The sequence below is a fragment of the Ursus americanus genome, chromosome 7 (assembly GCF_024610735.1).
Source record: "Ursus americanus isolate L20-20 chromosome 7, mUrsAme1.1.p, whole genome shotgun sequence".
Classification (NCBI taxonomy): domain Eukaryota; kingdom Metazoa; phylum Chordata; class Mammalia; order Carnivora; family Ursidae; genus Ursus; species Ursus americanus.
Genome location: NC_142133.1, coordinates 55,156,112 through 55,177,025, shown reverse-complemented (window position 1 = coordinate 55,177,025; position 20,914 = coordinate 55,156,112). Strand labels below are relative to the sequence as shown.

General features: G+C 44.6%; 1 protein-coding gene across 1 annotated transcript in view; it reads left to right on the top strand.

Moving 5' to 3' along the window:
* Positions 1-20,914, top strand: part of TMEM178A (transmembrane protein 178A) — a 47,291-nt gene that overhangs the window by 18,724 nt on the left and 7,653 nt on the right. The window contains exons 2-3 of the mRNA XM_045809019.2: positions 15,365-15,478; positions 17,792-17,929. Of these exons, the coding sequence (XP_045664975.1) occupies positions 15,365-15,478; positions 17,792-17,929 (252 nt within the window). The remainder of the gene's footprint in view (positions 1-15,364; positions 15,479-17,791; positions 17,930-20,914) is intronic.

Sequence of the window (20,914 nt, the reverse complement as noted above, 5' to 3'; positions counted from 1 at the left end):
CGTTAAATGAATCATTTTTGCCTCCCTGTTTTTCATTTTCCTCTCTGTGAACACAGACAGAATGATATTATCTTGTGGCTGAAGATTTAGGGTCACTGGCTATCAGGCACTAGCAAAATGTAAATTGTTGCTACCAGTTTGATAGGACCATTCATGCTGAGTTTATGTTGTTTAGATCTTTACATTTTTCTCATTGTGAACTTTCGTAAACATATGCTCATTGTAGACAGTGCAGAAACCTGCAAAGATGACAACAAAAATCGTTTATAACCCTGCAACTTAGTTACATAAGCCTGTGAAAGTTGGATTTCTTTTTATCCAGTCCTTATGCAAATATGTACACGAAGACATATTTGAGGTAACACACTATGTACTGCTTTGTATCCAGCATTAAGCCACCAGAATTCTGCAATTTTCATCATTTTTAATATCTCCATAGTATTTTAACATGTAGATGCCTGGCTTTCTAGTGAATTTATTCTTTCTGACTCTCGTATGTCCTCATATCCCTTTTTTGGCCCAACTGACAGGATCATATATCTGAAATAAAACTTGATCATATCGCTGGCCTGCTTAAACCCTTCTGTGGCTCCTGATAACTTCCCGGATGAGGCCTGGCAGTGGGGGGAAGGCACTCGGCTGCCTGCTCTCTGCCAACCTCCCCTCTTAGCTCCTTATCCTCCTCACTCACTGTCTCACACTTCATGCTCCGCGGCACCAAACCTCCTGCCCTCCAGGCCCTGGAAATGCTCCTTACCTCTGCTATTTTGCTTTTTGCTTTTTGTTCTTCTTCCGTCTGGAATGCCCATGCCTCCCCCTAATGTCACCACTCATGACCTGGCCGACTCGGACTTAGTTTTAAAATTCACCCTAGGATGCCTTCTCTGACTCCCCCTCACCGGGAGTGTGTTTCTCTGGGCAGTTCTCTAGCAGCCTGTCTGTATTTGCGTCACGGAAATGACTCCTGGCCCCCTCCAATCCGTTCTCCACACTAAGGCAAGAGTGAAGTCTTTTATGCTTGTTTCAAAAACAAACCAAAAAAAATCTATTCTGATCATGTCATCAATTCTGATCGTTTCTAATCTGTGGTGACTTCTTTTGAGGTTTAAGATAAAGAGCAAGTCTCAACCCACCTTCAGGCTTTCCGTGGTCTAGTCCCACTTCCCTCTCTAGCGACAACCCACCACCCCCAACACCCTGCACCCCGGTACCGCAGACCTTCCTCTTCAAAGCCCTGTTCATCCCCTTCCTTCTGCCCCACAAGGATATTCCTGCCCATCCGTGAGACCTCAGCTTTCCTGGACGGCCTCACTCTTCCCCTCGTGGCTCAGGCATCCTGCTCTGTGGTCTCAGAGCCCTGGGTTCTCTTTATGTCAGACTTGTCATTTTGTTTCTACTTGTGCTATTATTTCAGTAATGCCAGGGTCCTGCAGTAGACTCTAAGCTTTCTGAGGGTAGGGCCTCTGTTCGTTTTCATTCACATTAGAGATGAGATTGGACTGGAGGAAGGTCACAGTGTCCAACAGCTGAGGTTAAACAAACTCTTCAATAAATCGGGCTGGAGAAGACCGGTTGGGTTAGACAGACTTAGCTGGGCAGTGCAGGGGCTGCGGACTGAAGGTGGTCATGTATAAAAACGCCTGCTCTTTTATAGTCCTCGGAAGACACTATGAAATCAATATCAGCAGCCCCATTTTACAGATTAACTAAGACTCAGAGGATTTCATAAAGGTAGCAGGTGGTAGGGCCACAATTTACTGTTAAGCCGACCTCCAGCAGGGGGAGGCGGGGTGGCATGAAGGACAGGGCTGGTCCAGGCTGTCTCCTAAGAAGTGACGGAGCTCCTGGTGTACTGTCATGAAGCCCCACATGTTTCTTTGTGCGTCTCAGGTTGCGTTTTGGCAGCTGGCTGGCTCCTCGTGTGGTATTAAACCAGTCAGGCAGCGAAGCCACACGGCCAGAAGCAGGGAGCACTGCCCAGGCTGATTTCGTCTCCGCACATTTGTGCCCCTGGCAATTAATGGTGTGGTCCCAGTCCCTCTGCACTGCCCTGCACTGCCCTGCCCAAGCCGGGGTGCCAGGGTCCTCAGAGGGCACTGTGCCAAGCCCCGGGGAGGAAGTCGCCAGGTGCCGAGACTGGGAAAACAGGTACTCAGGTGCCCTTGAGGGAAACAGGTGGCCCTTCTACTTCTCGTCCAAGGCTTTTTAAAGTCACCCCCTGAGGAGGCCGAGAACCGTGGGGTCCCTGGAACATTGGATATCTAGCCTCAGGCTTTGAAAACCCAACAAAGGCAAAACAGAAGTCTTCTGGCAAGGGAGAATAATCCAGAAAGGATGTTGCCAGAGAGTTTGTTAAAAAAAAATTTCTCCAGGATTTTCTTAAATTAGGTTTTCCTTTTAATTACCTAGTTATCCTTCAGAAACTTGGAACAGTCCCATTCCTTATCAACATATTCCTTGTCAATTATGCACTGGCTCAGGCTTCTGGAGCCTAGGGTGATGCTTAAGAACAAGGCAGCTGGAAGTTTCCCCCTTGGGTCCTGGGGAGTGTCAGGAATGCTAATGTGCTGAGGCTCTGGGCTGAGCTGGTGGCTGCAGGGAGAGGCCTCACTGAGCACAGGGCCTGGGGGCAGGGTGGGGAGCAGATAAGAGGTTCAGGGCCTGCAGGGCGCCCAAGAAGGCAGGGTGACTGGCCCCACCAGGTGAATTGGGGAGCATGGTGCTGAGCATTCATTTTTAGTTTTTGTGATTTCTGATAGACCCTGCCTGCTCCCCGGTTCTAAACACTGTGTTCTCAAATAGAGGATTGAAGGGATGCTTAGCAAACCGCTTATTGGCACTTTTAAAATTTTTCCTGTCTGGCAGTCTCTGTCATTCACGCTGCTTCATGTAGAATTGGGGCTGGCAACATTGCGTGGGCTTGTTCTGATGAGACGTGGGCTGGACTGTGGCGGGGCCCTGTGTCATGAGATTCAACGGGGACCGTGGTAAGGTGCAGCTCTGGACTATTTGCCGTTATCCTGTGCTCTTCGTGTCCTCCGTGTCCTCCGATGAGCCTTCTTAGGGCTGCGTGGGATCAGCGCGGGTGGTCAGAAAGAGAAGTACAGCTCGGCTGCTCGCTGTCCTTGGGACTGGACGGGACGTATGTTTATACTTCGGGCTCAAGCACCTGATGGTTGTTTGGACTGTTGGAACTGTGTGGGTAGGTGGGTGAATTCTGGTAGGAGGGAGAATGGGGACTTCACTTTGGAGTGTGCAGCTGTGGGGGCGGGCCCTCGCTCCCCACGCAGAGATTCCTTGTTTTCTCTCCTCAGCCACTCCTGTGTCCCTCCTCCTGTTTTTCCTCAGCCCTAGTCTGGGGTTTTAGGCACCTGACCACGTGCTCAGCAAGCAGGGAAAGAAATCTTGCAGGCAGAGCTTTGGACCGTGGTTTCCTCGAGTTTTTCGTTCTGTTTCCTTGTGGGTAGAGGGCGGTGTGAGAGCAAAGGGGATGGAAATACACAAAGAGTATTGTGATAAACGCAGTGCCACGCGTCCACGGTTCCTGCCTGCTTTGCGCTTGTCCCTTTAAGAGGACTAATTAGGCACGATCAGGCGTAGTCATAGTGATTCTCATCTGACAGAGTCTGTTAAGATATCTAAGATTGGCTTTGGAGGGAGATGCTAATTCAATACCAGCTCTGTCACTTGTTAGCCAGGGGACTGCAGACAGATGACTTAAGCTCACCGAGCCTCAGTTTCCTCCTCTGTAAAACAGGTAATGATAGAACCTGGCTCGTGTGGGAAGTGTGAGTAAAGCTGTGAGCATAGAGCCTGGCATATAGCAAGGCTTCAGTAAATTATTACCACGGCCGTTTCGTTATACGGCCGTGGGCAGGCCACAGAAGTGGTCTGTGTCTTGTTCTTCTATTTGTAAAGGGACAGAAGGTCTTCCTTAGGTAACTTACAAGGATGTGTGATGAGGCCCTGTGAACATGGCATAACATGCTGCAAAATAAACAAAAGCATGATTATCATTTTCCTATAACCACGCTAAAGCAATTCTGGTGGTCGTGCAAGTGTGCTTGTCTGGCTACAGATTTATGTCCTGACTTAAGGATGCCTGTGGAGTTGCTGGAGGAACCAACACACACACGGGAAACAGTGGCAAAGGCTGCCAGAGACAGAGGGTCCTGCGCAGACTGCCATCTTCCTACCGCTGCTGCGAATGGCTTTGGGATTTGGCTTCTTCCTGTACCCTAAGGTTCTTGCGCTGGAAGGTGGTGGGTGCCATCCTCCGTTCTCCTTGCAGTGAATCCTTGATAATTCATTCAATTTGGAGATTTCGTCCCCCTTCCTTCTTGTCTCTGGTGTCTGCCAGGCCACCTAACTACGAGGGGGCTGGAGGAGAGAAAGGAAATGCAATCAGACTTGTCGGTTTTGCTTGATTGTCGCTTGGGCTTGATCATTACTTAGAAAAAGTTAAAAATATTGTTTCAAATCAATTTATATTGTTTTTCGAAATTGATTCCAATAGCCTACCAAAGCCCGGGAGGACCACTCTATCAATTATCGAGCCAGCCATAGAACAGGCGCTCTCTATAGATCCTGAAGGCTGGCTCTAAAGGGCTCCCAGTTTCCATTTATCTTGATATGTATCTGTGACACGTCTTATCATAAATCCAACAGCCCATCTGGTGAAGGGGACACAAGAACATTGTTCATGGTAGCAAATATGTTCAAATTTTTTCACAGTTTGAGCAGAGCTATTACCCTTGTCTATACCGTCATAAATTAGCTCTACCAAACATTGCTTTCCTAATCTCCATATACACTAGTAATTAGTCAATTCAGCTTGATTCAGGGTTCATTTTCATAAAGGAAACAAACTTCTGAAAGTGTAGCTCAATTAGAAAGAGTCTATCAAGCCACCTGGAAGGGGCCAAGAGTGTATTGTTTTTAAGAATAATTTGCCCTGGAACACACCAGCCCACTCCAAAATGGCCCGTCTTTCTCTAGTAAGTTGCTCTTTTCTAAGTATTTGAGAAACCGCTAAAGCCATCGGAGTTTATGGGTCCCCATGTGGCAGGTGGGAGATCTCTCTCTCTCTCTTTCTCCTTCTTTAACTCTCCATCCCTCCCTTCACCCTCCCTGCTCAGACTCATGGTTTTAGTTTCAAGTTGTCAGTTTTTCATTTTTGTGGAAACATATTCTGGATTCAGAAAGTAGGTCCTCTCTCTGTCTAAAAGGCACTGGCTCAATAAATGTTTGTTGAACGAATGAATAAATGAATGAGTGAAAGAGAGAATATGATGAGGTGATTGACTTTGGTGGCAAAAGGTAATAATTGATACTTGGCCCCTGATTTTTTCCCCCAAATGGTGGAGGCGAGGATGAAGTTACACAGGCCGCAGTCCCTCAGGTCAGGACTCATGCTTTACTGGTCCTTCTTAGAAAGAGAGCAGGAAGAGGGAGTGGATGGACACTGTCCCTGTGGACTAGGCACTGTTAGGACACTTGATATATACGATCTCATTTGGTCCTTGTAACAAGTCTGTGAGACTGTATTACCTCTACTCTACAAGTGAGGAAATGGACGCTCAGAGTGGTTGAGTTTATTGCTCTAAGTCACACAGCTGGTTCCAAAGCCAGTATTCTCCTCTACACTCTTGGACGCTGCTTCCTATAGGCACATATTAAATGTAAAAACAAAACAAAACAACCCATATTCCCAAGTTTCTCCCAATATTTGGGAGTATACAGGTTCAACCTTCCAATGAAAAAAATCATATTCGCTGATGTCCATACTAATTGAAAAAGTCATACTGGAGAGTGAACAAAGCTTAGGTCTGCTCCCTACACTGACCAGACGCCTTCCAGAATCCAGGAGATTTGAACTTTAGGTGTGTATTAAGAACATTTAAGACTCATATACTATTAAGACAGGTTCTGTTCAGACTGTATTGCTCTCTCGGAGGTCAGCATGTCATGACCCGAGCCGAGAGTAGCCAGCAGCAACTGTTGGCCTGTCCCTGTAACTTGGTATCCTCTATGGGAAGGAAAACACCACAGTGTACTGGGCTGGAACCTTCACTGAGCCAATGGCTGTATTTTGTTTCACATGAATCAGGGCCTGGGGAACAAGATATGGGATAGGGTGTCAGTTCTTGCCTACTTCTGCCTTCATGCCAGTGGCATTATCATATCCCCCTTGCCCACACTGGCAACTCTGAAAGAAGAAGAAGAAGGAATAGAACCCGTCTCCTGCTAGAGAGAGAAGGTAAAGGGAAGGAGAGGAGAAAGGAGAGGGAGAGAGAAGCAGAGTGCACTGAGCTGGGCTGAAATTCCCCATAAGCCACATAAAATCACATCCTTTCTTTAATCTCCAATCATGAATCCCTGTTCTGCCAGCTAATCACCACCTGTACGCCATGATGGCTCTGAGAAGCTGAGAATCCCTGGTTTTGATTTTTCAAAATTATATTACTTTTTGTTGTCGGTATAACATAATAACTCCATTAAAGGAAATTTAAAAACGAATTCAGTCAACCGGTGGTCACTCACTGCCTTAACCCCATGACAGTGTCCACCTGTGTCCAGAATCATGCTTGTTGGAGCCCTGTTCTTTCTGGTCTGCTCCATACGTTTACTCTCTCTGCAGTAGGCTGAAGCTGTCAGGCTTGTCATTGAACCCTCCCTCTTTGGCCCCTAGAGATCATGTGTTTACAGTTCAGGGAACTCACCAGAGTCTTGCCTTTAAGGAAGACTCCGGTTGTCTGGGTTTGTTCAGGTAAATGAAGTAGCAGTAGCTGCAGTAATAATCATGATAGTGACGATGATGGAAACTAACACTAACAGTATGCTGTGTCTCATTTAATCCTCCTCTGAGATAAACGGACTACCCCTGTCCATGTATGACAGCTGAGGAAACTGATGCCCAGAGAGGTCAAGAAGCTTGCTAAGGACACACAGCTAGTGAATGGAGAAACCAGAGGGCAAATCTAGGCTGTCTTGCTTCGAAGACAGTGTAGAGTGAACACAAATACAATTTCACACCAATTAGAAGCTGATTCTCCATTACTAATCAGAGACAAGGGTAGCAGAACAAGCTAATATATTGTGGAGGGAGAGTCTAAACCCAGAACAGCGTTCACACCTTTCAGGCACTTCCTAGATCAAACACTTGCTCTCGGTTGCTTTTTACTTTGAGTCTTATTCACCTTCATCTGGAACTTTCTTGTCTCCGGTACAGTGGCACCAGCCACATGAGACTATTGAGTATTTGGGATGAGACTTACATGGAAGGAGCTGTGCTTTAAGTGGAAAGCACCAGATTTCGAAGATTTAGTCTGAAAAATGTATGTAGACTCTCTCACTAATAGGGGCACCTGGCCAGCTCAGTCGGAAGAGTGTGGGACTCTTGATCTTGGGGTGGTGGGTTCAAGCCCCACATCGGGTGTAGAAATTACTAAAAAAATAAACGTAAAAAAATCCAATAATTTTCAAAATATTGATTGTATGTTAAATTAAAATATAAGATAATTAATCTTACCTATTTATATTTGTAGCATGGCTATGAGAAAATTTAAAATTCTCTATATGACTTGTAAATTCTCTATATTTCTACCAGACAATGCCACTCTCCCATCACTAATTTTGTACCTGTCTCCTCTCAATTCTGGAGACCTGATGATGGGTTTGCACTTGGGGCTTGACTTCAGGACTGGTTTTGGCCATTTGAGGCTTAAAAGTCAGCGTTAGGCCCCTAAACTCACTATACCTGCTTAGTTATCTAAGCGAGGGCTGTTCATACTCCTTAAAGGAGGTGACGTGGAAAATATTTTCTTTTGTCCACTTTGCACCTGATTTCCAGTGAAATTAAATCTCTCTGATGGCAATATGGCAGCCACCCTGCCCTGTGACCCCATGTTGGATCTTTCCTTTCAGACTGAGATGTGTGCAGGCAAAGCTGGTGGGAAAGAGTCCTTTATTTTTCGGCCCATGGACCAGTTATGGAATTCTAAGTTGTCTTTGAACTGTTTTAGGAAACAATGCAGACTGTTCACTGACCCTTTCATCTGCTGGAGAACCTGAAGCAACAATTATACTGCTGTTGTCAGCAACTGTGGCTGCCAGAGCTCTTAAACGTCAGGGACCCAGAAAGAAGTCACAGCCTCCACTCTTAAGGAACTTGGGACACTCAGAGAGAGGCAGGGTTTCTGATCTATTAGGAAATGGCCAAGACTGAGTAATCAAGAGCCAGATTGGGGGGCTCAGCCTCTGACGTCACAACAAAGCCAGAGAAAGGAGTGAGCTGCACAGGCTGCAGTGTTCCTTCTGGAAGGGATTTTGAATGAAGGCACTGAACCGGGTTGATGGGGGAGGGGTGCTGCTTAGGATGTCTGGGGTTGTTCTGAGGTGATGGCCATATAGCTCTAGAAAGAAATGGGCACTACCCTGCCAAGGTACATGCCTGGGAGGGGTGGGGACAGCCCTGGGGACCAGTTGCTGTAAGCGCAAGTGAGCTGGGGGAGCAGAGATAAATGACAGGAGTCTAGAACCTGGGTCTGATTACAGGGAAGCCAATGGTATGTTCTTGGATAGGGGCAAGACAGAGCCAGATGTTGGAAACCTCAGGCTTTATTGCTCTCAGGGACCACCAGAGATTTTTCTCATCTTCTCTTTGCCCAAGTGTGGAAGTTGGTACCTCGGCACAGCGTTAAAGCTATCTAATAAACAGCTACGCGGCATTTACTCTGTGCCGGGTGCTTTATTTTTAAATAAATACATAATTCTACAATAAATACATAATTACTTTATGGGAAATAAAGCTGTGTCCCACTTAGAGTAATCAATTTAAAGAAGCATATTAAGTGCATGATACTGTAAACGGTAGGTGGATATAGCAAAAATCTTACAGGTTTTCATAGTCTGCGTTACAGATGGGCAACCAAGCCTCCAGCGGCTCCAGATCTTCACACAGATTTATCCAACAGTGGCATGAGGGTGGGTTGGAGGGTGGAGAGAACAGTGGCAAGGAGACCAGTTGGCCAACTGTTCAGGAGTGAAGTGATTGGAGTCTTGCCCTGAGCGTGAGTGGAGAGGACACATGAGAGCCCTTGGTTAGACCCCTGTTCAGGCAGCCGTTGCATGGGTCTGTTTCTCTCTGTCCACTTGGGTTAATCTGCGATGCACATTTAGGATACAGACTCCTAGCATGTGGCAATAGCTCTGTATGGTGGATGTGAGCAGAAGCCAAGAGATGTTTCATAACCAAACGCTGACATTTATTGAGTGCTTTGACTGGCTGCATCCCACGCTAAGTCCTTGAATGACCTCTTTCATTCCTCACAATAACAGAATCAAATATCTGCCATTCTTTCCCCTCTTTTACAGATGAGGGAATAGAGGCTCAGAGAGGTTAAGTGGTTTGCCAAAAGTCACACAGGATTCAAATCCAAGTCTGTCTGACTGCAAGGCCTTTAGCCACCACACATATTGCCTCGTCATTGACTGGTACACAGTGACTTTTTAAAGCAGCTTCTGTTTCTCGCGTTTCTCCCTCATTTAACCTAGAGTATGGGTTTCTGTAACTTAGCTTAGAATTCTATTCATCTGAGCACCAGAAACCATAGAAATTCACCAGACCATAAGACCTATTCCTGACCTCTGTGCAGTATATTTATGTATCTTCTTCCGTGGTTTATATCATCATTAACGTGGCTCTACTTGGCCCTTTAAGAAGCTAATTAATCACTAAATATAGATCACAACTTGTTCTTTTCAACCCTCTGCATGTTTCTTCCCCCCATTGTGTGATGCCATCTGGTGCTATGAGCTCATGCTTTTTGTGTTCCTTTTCAGGGAGCCAGATTCATTGCTCCCTCTACCCAGAAAGCCAGTTAATTTCAAAGTTTGCATGCATGGCTTTGAAAAAATTTGAATCTAATGCCTCCTTGTGGATTTTCACAGTATCACTCTTTAACCTAACATCGCATGGAGCTTATGTCTACCCGCCATCCTCGTATACGCATACGCTTGTCATTTCATCCAAAGGATCTCATTTGTCTTGGGCGAGCTGTCAAGCAACTCCAGGTCTTTTTCTGTGTGATTTTTGTCAAGTCGCATTTTGTCAGTTTCAAGTGTATGTTGTAGGAAGCCAGGCCTTAATAAAATACTCGCCCCTTTGAATCTCTCCGACTTTTTGCTAGGGCAGCGAACGAGCCCTTAAGAACCAGGACATCCCACAGCTAACGCAGGCCTCTGACATTGCTGCTGCTCTGTCCTTCACTCCCGCTTTCTCTCCTCATTCGGCCTGGAGTCTCTCATCATCTTCCAAGGGAGCGGAGCCCAGGAGCTGTAGCCTGTTTTCTTGCCAACTCAGCTGAGATGCTCTGGGCTCACCACTGGGCTCCCAGTCTGTGGGGTTGCTGGGGACTGCTTGTTACCGTCCAGTCCAGACCTTGCCATGCTCCACGCTCCTTTCTCCTCTCCTTTCAGAGCTCTTGGCAGTTTAAATTTAGCCTGGGAGCCTAGTGGGGAAGGAAAGGTAATTTGGCTCCGTGTGCACGGCTTACCTCACTCCTGGCACATGCCAGATGCCCCCGGGGAAGCCAGCAAGCATTGGCCGGCTGACTGCCTCCTTTCTGCTGTCTTCCTCCCGGATCATGCCTGTTCCCAGCAAGGGGCCAAGGAGAGGAGCCCTGAGAATGTCCACAGTGACGTAACAGTAGCCATGCATTTCCCTAGCACAGAACAAGTTATGGGGCCAGCCCCTCGGCCGCTCAGAGAACAGTTTCTCCCCGGTCCGCGCCCCATTTCCAGCTGTAAGCAGCTTCTGTGAGATGCGGGGAGGATGAAGTCACTGAGTCAGCCACAGAGCCAAGCCAATCTCCCAATAACATTATCGAAAGGTGTGGATACTGTATAGACAGAAGCCTCAATTAGGTGTCAGTTTTGCTTCCAAAAGAGTGCATGTTGTTACTAAACTGAAAAAAAAATGTGTTTTTCACTTCAAATTGATCATTTGCTTAATAACCCCAGTTCTAACCACCCACAGAACTAAGATGCCCTTCTAAAAGATTAGGATTTCTAAATTTCCTGTGTGAGTAGTATACAGACTTCGGGTAACAGCACACCTGTTAAAGTAAAGCTCAGTTACTACTTTGCACTGTGGCCTTAGGCTAGTTGCTTAATGTCTCTGAACTTCAGATTTTCCTACCTACTTAATGAGTGAATCATACTTTTTTTTTCTCAATCTGGTTTGTAGGGCTGTGGATGAGTATCAAACAGATTTTGTCAAAAGCTTTTTCTGCGTCTATGAGATGAGCTTGTGGTTTCTGTGCCTTATTCTATTGTATGAATTAATTTTCACATGGTGAAGCAATCTTGCACTCATGACATCAATCCCACTTGGTCATATTGTACATTCTTTTTATATGTTGCTGATTTCAGTTTGCTAGTGTCTGTTGAGGATTTTTGCATACCTATTGATAAGGAATATTTTGAATTATTCTTTACTTGTGATGTTTTTGGTTTTTGTATGGGGGGGTAATACCGGCTTTCTACCATGATTTGGGAATTCTTTTTTTTTTTTTTTTTTTGCAGATTTTGTGAAAGATTGTTAATTCTTAAAATATTTGGTAAAATTCACCAGTGAAGACATATGGTCCTGGACTTTTCTTCATTGGAAAATTTCAATTTTAAAGATTTTATTTTTAAATAATCTCTATACCCAGTGTGAGGCTTGAACTCACAACCCCTAGATCAGAGTTGCATGCTCTACTGACTGAGCCAGCCAGGCGCCCCATCAGTGGAAGATTTTTTAATAAGTTATTTACTAACTCAATCTCTACCTATTATAGCTCTATTCAGATTTTCTATTTCTTCTTGAGCCAGTTATGGTAGCTTGTGGCATTCTACACATTTTCCATTTCATCTGTATAATTTGTTGGCATATTTTTTCATAGTATTCTCTTAAACTCCCTTTTCTTTCCATAAGGTTATTTATAATGTTCTCTGTTTTATGCCTGATTTTAGGAACGTGAGTCTTCCCTTTCTTTCTCATGTAATTCCTCATAAGGGAGGACATCTGCCATTTTGCTTTTTCTGTATGTTCCTCTATTCTTCCATTACCGTCTTCTTCTGTGTTAAATAAATGTTTTCTAGTAACCTTTCAAATTCCCATTTGTTTTATTTTCTATTTATATTTTTTTGTTATTTTCTTAGTTGTTACCCTGGGAATTACAATTAACATCTTAATTTATAACAATCTATTTTGGGTTAATACCAACTGAATTTCATTTGTATATAAAAGCTTTGCTGTTTTATAGCTCCATTCCATCTCCTGTCCTTCGCACAGTTGTCATACAAATTACATTGTATGTTCCTCAACACAGATTTATAATTATTGGTTAATGCTTTGTGTCTTTTAAATCAGATAGGAGGAAAAAAGTTATGAAAAACACAAACAATACATTTATACCATTTTTTATGTCTACCCATGTCATGGCCTTGACAAATGTTCTTTATTTTTTCATTGGATTCAGTTACTGTCCTTTCATTTCATTCAGATGGACCCCCTTTAGTCTTCATTATTGGACAGGACTAGTGACTAGTGACTTACTCTCTCAGTTTTTGTTGAACTGGAAATACCTCAATTTTTCCTTCATTTCCGAAGGTTGACCTTGCTGCATATAGAATTCCTCATTGATTATCTTTCTTTTGGTGCTTTGAAAACATCATCTCACTCCCTTCTGACTTTCATAGTTTCTGATGAGAAATCATCTTCTACTCTTTTGAGGAACCCCTCTATGTGATAAGTTTCTTTTTTTCTTGCTTCTTTCAAAATTCTCTCTTCGGCTTTCAGGAGTTTGATTATGACGTGTCTGGGTGTGGCTTGCTGTGAGTGTATCTTATTTGTAGTTCATCAGACTTGATGTGAGGATGTATGTTTTTCATCACATTTGGGGAGCATTTGACAATTATTTCATCAAATATTCTTTTTGTCCCTTTTTCTCTTTCCTCCTTTCTGGGATTCCCATGACACTTACATTGGTATGATTGATGGCGTCTCACAGATCTCTGCAGCTCTGTTTATTTTCTTCACTCTTTTTTCCTCATTTTCTTCAGACTGGATAATCTCAGTTGACCTATCATCAAGTTTGCTGATTATTTCTTCTGCCCCTCTGGTGGATTTTTCATTTCAGCTATTGTTATTTTAAGGTTCAGAATTTCTATTTGTTTTTTCTCTTTTTATACTTTCTATCACTTACTGATACTCTCTGTTTGATGAGACATCACTCTCATACGTGCCTGGAGTTCTTTGAATATGATTTCCTTTACTTCTCTGAACATATTTTAAACAGCTGATTTAAAGTCTTTGTCAGATAAGTCCAACATCTGGGTTTCTTCAGTGATACTTTCTACTGACTGGCTTTTTTCCTCACGCAAGGGCCACATGTTCTTGTTTCTTTGTATGTTTTGTACTTTTCTATTGAAAACTGAGTATTTAAAATAATATTATGTAGCAACTCTGGAAATTAGATTCTTCACCTCCCCAGGATTTGTTATTGTTTTGTGTTGTTGCTGTTGGTTTTTTAGTGTCTTTCTTTAATGAATTCTGTAAAGTCTGTATTCTTTGTCGTATGTGGCCCCCGAAGTCTCTGCTGGACTAGCTTTGTGTGAAGCTAATGGACAAAAATGTCCTTAGCTGCCTGGAACTAGTGAGTCCCAGTCTTTGCTGATGGGCTCTGTGTGTATGTCGGCCATGTCTTCAGCTCCGCTTTAGCCTTCGCTCTCTGCTTACACGGAGCCTCAAGGTCGGCCTGCAGATGAATACCAAGTGGAATGACAGTTTTGAAAAACACAAGTGCAAGCCATTAATACATTTGCAGCATGTTAGCTGCTATTATTCTCATACCAAATTGTTTGTTCTTTGTAAGCACAGGCGTTTTCTGTCTCATAAACACCTAACATATACGTAAATACCTAACTCATATGCCTTAGACCACATAACCACTGCCATGGGCTCATGTTGGAAAAAAAACAGAGTAAAACAAAAGTGCTTTGAATGTTGGGGGAATCTGCTTTCATAAGGAAAAAAATAAAAAAGCTTCCCAGAAGCAGAGAGAGTTTTGGGCAGAGTTTCTCAAAGTGAGATTCAAGGACTGCCTGCCTCAGAATTACTTGGGATGTTTGTTAAAGTTCAGCTTCCTGGCTCCATCCCAAATCTTTTGATTTAGAATATCTTTGGGTGGGTCCATCCAGGAATCTATGTTTTTAACTAGCTCCCCATTGATTCTTAATGGGCACTACTGTGTGAGAAACTCTTTAGGGAAGATGATCTTCTAGGTGCCTTCACATCAGAGATGGGCTCATGATACAGACTGTGCTCAAATATTAGTTTCCCCCCTTTCAATGCCTGATTTCTAAAAAAATTCACTTTATTTCTATAGTTCATCAAATTCTGTCAATTAGAGGTTTATTTACGTTCATGAGGACTTTTTTTTTTAACTGCTGCCAGGGTTATCATAGGATTCAGGCTGAATCATGGGACTCAGAAGATTTCAGGGGACAAATAAGCCCATATTTATTTATGCAATAAAAGCATAGGTTGGGAGGGAGGGTAGGAGAAGGTACCAGATAAAGCAATGGGTATACTTGCCCATTTCAAAATATTGCACCTAGGGCTGGCCATGCAACCAGAAAACGTAGGGAGAGTTTTTTCCTTTTTCCTCTCTATTTTTATTTTTCTTTTCCCCCCCTCTCCACCCTTAATATTACTGTTTCTCTTGGGGCCCAGAATTTAGGTCAGTAAAATTCGTATTAAGGAAATACATCGGCTGCCCTGGGGTTACATAGGCTATTGAGGTTTGTCTGGTGACTGAATCACCACCTAAACCATCAACTAGAAGCTTGTCTTTATGGAATGATGTCTTCTGGTTTCCAAATAATACACTTCCTGATGAACTTTTTGATGCAACCCGTTTGAGAGTTTGAGATTGGATCAAGTTCAGGCACATGTAATTTATCTGGGTTAACTTAAAATTTTAAATTGATTTCCCCCAACCATCTGTATACGTTCAGGCCATTTCTCTTCGTGGAGTTTTGTGTTTCGTTAATACAAAGTCAGTGTTGAAAAACAATTAGGAGAGTTTAGATCCTTATCGACTTTAACACATCCAGAAGTGAAACATGATTTAAAAAATCATTTCATGTTTTAGGTGTTTCCTGCTCCGACTTGCCTGTATGACTGAGAGTCATCAAGAGATTCTGATCCCTTCCCCCACTCAACCTAGCTCGGGACGCATTACTCCGCCATTGGTCCCCAGAATCGTGTTACAAATGCCCAGACTCGTAAATCGCATTTCTTATTCCCTTCAAGGTATTGCACAGAGATGCACGGCTATCAAGTACCACTTTTCCCAGCCAATCCGCTTACGAAACATTCCTTTCAATTTAACCAAGACAATTCAGCAAGATGAATGGCACCTGCTTCGTGAGTATTTCTGGGAAAGGGTCAGAGAGGAAATGGTGTCTTTCTGAACAAAAAGTATTCCTACCAGCCCTCTTAGGTTTGAACCGAGAGATGCTGTGCTGAGCATTGGTGGGCCTGTGGGCCCCATGCAGCTGGGTCAGAGACTCTGAGAGTCATTTCAGTGTGCTGCCGTCACAACTTGTTTACAGACGGAATGTGTGAAAATCAGGCCTGAGGCTTCGTGAGACAGGGCAGCGTGTGTTTCTGCCCTGGTGGCATCTGTCCGCAAATGGCCTCCTGCATCTTTTCTTTACCAAGTCATCGGGTGCACGGACCTGCTCTGTGACTTGTCTTAGTAAACCAAGGAGATTATAGCTTAGGTACTCTCAGTTTTGTTTTGTTTATACAATATTCATTTTAGCTACCACGTCTACCTCAGGCCTTGGTATTTCTGCTAAAATATCTTTATGAGTGTATGTTGTAATTTTCTCAGAGGATGTCTGTCATCAGAGGATATCTTGACGATGGGAACTGCTCTTTTTCACTGTCAGGAAAATGCGAACATCTAGAAAGGATCATGCAGTGTGACACTAAAGTGGGCTGATATTTACCTGAAAGTTGTTGATTCATGCTGCCTGGTGATAGATGACTCAGGAAAGCAAAAAGCTAGACCCTAGTCAGAGGCCAACATTGTCATGTTTCCAGTGAAATAAGCAGTAAGGACTTTAGGGATCTTGTTTGGTGACCAAAGCCACTGCAGAAAACCAAGCAGAATCTCATTTTGTGAGGCAATCTCTGCCGATCAAGAGACTGTTTTAAATATCGAACCAGATATATGGAAACTCTTATGGTGCTCCTGTAGTCCTGGTCTCACGCGATACATATTCGGATTGGCAGACTGAGGACTCGGAAAGTCATTGGCTGAAATGTGCTTTATTTCTTAATGCTATGACTTCCTGAAAATTCTTTCTTGTTGGCTGATCTTAACAAGCATTTCTCAGCAGATCTGAGTTAGAGTTTTATCTAAGTGTTCTTACGTCTGAATTCTTTATGAGTGTTTAGAGTTCTTTGGCTTAATCAACAGTCCAGAAAGCCCCGTAGTCACTGGTTTTAAGTCCGGTGAGAAAAGATCAACATAGGAGTCTGAGAAAGAATCTCACCTCTCAACTCGAGGAGTCTGTGGCTTGCTGTTGCATAGCAAGACTGTACTCAAGCCAGTACTTGAGTGTTCTCTTTATGTTTTTTGAGGTTCTTGCAGAAAGACACTTCCAGCATTTGCATGCGTAGCTCTTTCCAAGAAAGTCACATTTACCAGATAAACTTAACATGGGTGGTACTAATGCAAATCCCATGTAGATTATATCTGAACTTTGTGGCTTTTAATGGTCGTAGACAATAGAATTACTACTTCAACCATAGGGAATTTAGGAAGTTGAGACAACAATGGCTGACCTATTACGACATTTCCTCTGTTCAGATGTGGATGTTGCAAAATGACTTATCCCCTTAACATTAAACTCAGCCCCTTTAAATGATCACGGCCCCTGGCCCTTGGCCTGAAGTGTCTATACTTCCTCTTCTTGGCAGTTTCATTTAGATGTTCTGAGCTGGAAATGAGAAACCCCTTTAAAAGAAAGAAACTGTCCATGTGGGCCCAGAGCTGTTGACGGGCCTCTGGGGCAGTCGATCTACCCTTGGGATCTACTACTATTTTAAGAAGGATCATAGACATTTAGCTAACAATTTTTAAAATTCGATTTGTTAAAAATAAAGGAGAGAAGGAAGGACATAGAGGAAGGAAAATAAGAGAGGGTGAGCAGTCAGCATGCTGCACTAGGATGGTGATCAGAGCGAAAATATGTCCGGATCCATGTCTTTGGTCCATGTCTTGGTTTTGCCTCGGAGGTGGGGAGGGACTGGGCTTCTGGCCTTGGGATCACGTTTGTGTCTTTGTGACAAAGACAAATAAAACAATTGGCGCCCATTACTCTTTTAAGGAAAGTGAAGACATTTCTCATCTCTACCTCACTCTCCTTTTCCTAAGTAACTTGCTGTCTATTACGCACGTTGACCTGGGCATTGTCCTCTGCTCCGCTTTCTGCGTGGTACAGACTTCTACGTGCATGCGGAGAAGGCAGACTCTGACCCCATCTGTCCTCTGGTGGAAGACCTGGGGAGAGACTTCCCTAAAGCACCCCAAGCCTGCAGACCCCAAGACTGCCCGTGCCACTGACTAGTGTTTACAATGCACACAAAGCTCTTCGTTCTCTAGTTTTCAGTAACTCTGCTGTTTCTGCTTCCCATTTCGACTATCTGTTTCTGTCTTGAGAGTAGACCTGAGGAGAATCACCGCCGGCTTCCTGGGCATGGCGGTGGCGGTCCTGCTCTGCGGCTGCATCGTGGCTACGGTCAGTTTCTTCTGGGAGGAAAGCTTGACCCAACATGTGGCCGGACTCCTATTCCTCATGACAGGTATGCTGAACACCTCAGACGTCTCTCTGGCAGAAGGGAAGGTCTTTGAAGAAAACAACAGTGTTCATAATATAGGCCTGGTTTCTCCACGGTGGCCTGTTAGAAGGTGGGGGGGAATGTGTTGGGTTTAATCTCCGTATGAGCCAGCTCTGTTTTTCCTGTTTCTGGTTCATACCTTGGCCCTAGCCCTGGCCTGGACACTCGGCAAGCATTGGCCATTGTATATCGGGAGCCCGCCACGAGAGAGACAGAGAGAGAGGGGTCAGCACAACCACCCCTTGGGCTGACAGTCAACTCAAAGTACTTGTCTTAGTGATGGTGTCTTTGGGGTCATTTTTACACACAAAACATGCATTCATTTCACTCCACAGATTGTTTTTGAGGACTCACTATGTACCAGGCACTACTTTAAGTACTAGAGACACAATGAATGAGGCAGATAAAAATCCTTCTCCATTTTCATCATCGAGAGACAGTGACAATAACTTGTGATAGTAATAAAAGCTGTGAGGAAAACAAACAAGGTGGAATCGGAGGCTCAGGGACACCTTGCTGAGGGGGCGATTTCCCAGCTAAGTTGTGAAAAGCAGGTGGCAGCTGGGAGTGTGCTGCTGGGCGAGCCAAGCCCTACAGTCGGGGATGGGTGGGTGTATTTTGAGTCACAAAAGACCAGTGTGGCTGGAGCGCGGGGAGATGCAGACAGTGGCTTGGATTTCAGTCTAAGCGTAAATTAGGAAGCCATCAGTTTTTTTAAAAGATTTTATTTATTTATTTGAGAGAGAGAGAGAGAGAGAGAATGAGCAGTGGGGGAGGGGCAGAGGGACAAGCTGACTCCCTGCTAAGCACAGAGCCCCAAGCAGGGCTTGACTTGGGGCTTGATCTCAGGACGTTGAGATCATGACCTGAGCCGAAGTCAGACATTTAACGCACCTAGCCACCCAGGTGCCCCAGGCACCAGCAGGTTTTAAGCAGAGGAGGGACTTGATCCTAAAGCAGGGGATTGGAAGGGGGGTGGTGTGTGGAGACATGACTGTGGTCTGTTTGATAGCAACTGAAGGCTACTTTTGTCTAAAAAGGAGTCAGGAGCTGAGCTGACAGCCGACACTGAAGTGGCTACAGGGAAGAAATCTTTTTTCCTTCTGCTCCTTCACACACACACAAATAATGTATTAGTGATTAGTGAATGTCAGATGAAGAGTTTCACAGGCACACTCAGCATCAGAGCTAATATGACTTTGGATATGTAGCTATTTCTGAACAAGCCTATTTCTACTTCTCTGGAGTTCAGTTTTTCAAGTGACCAAGACTGGGTTTGCCAGCACTTCTCACTTGATGGCCACTGACTCGTGCCAGCTTTAACCGGAGGCAGCAGGACCTCTTCATCAGCTGACGCCATTTTCTGTCTGCCTGTCTTTCAGGGTTGACAGATAGGTGGTGCTTTGCTTTCTGGGCAGCTGATCTGAAGCCTGAGTTACCCAAGTCACAGGCAGAGACCCTTCCTTCTAACTGCCATGGGCCCCTTTCTCTCTGTGAGTAATAAGGGTCATCGTTGTGAGCACCCTGACAGAGCATTTGGAAATCACACGGCCCCGGAAGAGTCTGAGCAGAAAACTAACTTAAGCGTTCCGGATTTTGGTGAATACACTAGGACTGTAGCACAGGGAGGCTAAAATTCCAGTTCCTGAGGTTTTGGAGGAGGATTTGAACCCTCCAGACTACCTATTGGGTGCCTCACGTAAAACCCAAATGGGTCAGGGTAGCAAAGAAGCAGACAGGCCTGTCTGCCCAGAAGATTCCTTTAAGCCTCTGCTGGGACATAATGGTCATTAAAAATCTTGTCCATTTTCTTCCCTCCCCCTATTAGCTGAGCCCCCATTTTTCTGACTCGTGTCCCTGTGTATATCAAAGAACTGCAGATTCACTTCCCCCCAACCCTAGAAAGGCCCACATCACGTCCTTTGTCGGGAAAATGAGGGGAGCTTTAGACAAGAAAGCCTTAGTGATGGTTTTAAAACATACTTTAATATGGGTAATGCATAAATAATTTAGGATGCTCTTAGATATAAAACAATTATTAGCAGTAAAATAAATCACTGGGCCACAAAAGCCAGGGCTAGGGAGGGTTCCAGAGAAGGTTGTGGGCCGTTCTGTTTTTAGATGAGAAGAGGGTGGTCGTTGAGCCCTGGGTGGGCATGGAGAGCACTTAGCCGCCAGGTGGCCTGTGCCAGCTCCGCCGCTCCCTGCTCAGCCCTTATTTCGGATCCCCACACGGACTGTAACTCCGGCAGCCTCAGGATTTATCATCAAAAGTCCCTGTGCAACTGTTAAACAAAAACAGGACAAACAAAACACGAGCCACAAGAACACAAACCCCACAACCACCAAAAACCCCCCAACAACTCCCCTCCCCCGCAAACTTACCGACCTGACGTTTGACCTGACGTTTGACGATCCATCCTGAGGGACGAACAGACACAAACTAACGTTGTTTTGCTCTCTCTGCTTTCGGTCGGCCAACCAGCATTTTTGGAATAAAGGGCAAAATCCTCCTGTGGATCCCACCACCGGAAAAATTAGGTTGTTTAAATGTTTTTTCTTATTCTGGACCAAATCTCACTGATGAGTTTGCCTCATTTAAAAAAGAAGAAGAAGAAGAAGGAGTTCCCAACCCACATCCCATGTAAAGTACTTGGTCTTCTGGGCTTCCATTCACTATCTCACCATTAGCTTTCCCGTGTTGCTTCTCTGTTCTTCTACGCGGTTGTGTCCCGTAATATTGCAGAGCTGCTTGCTCTTGCAGGGGTGGATATGCTGTGTTGTGCTCGTCTGCTCCCTGACTGGTGGGTTGAGAGAGGTTTGTTTCATTTGTTGCAGTTTCAAATGCTGCCTTTCCCTTTCCTTTGTAAATGCCGGGTAACTACAGGAATCCATTGCCTGAGATAAATGGGCTGGAGGGTGCTCCCGTGTGGGAGCCGCAGAGGGGAG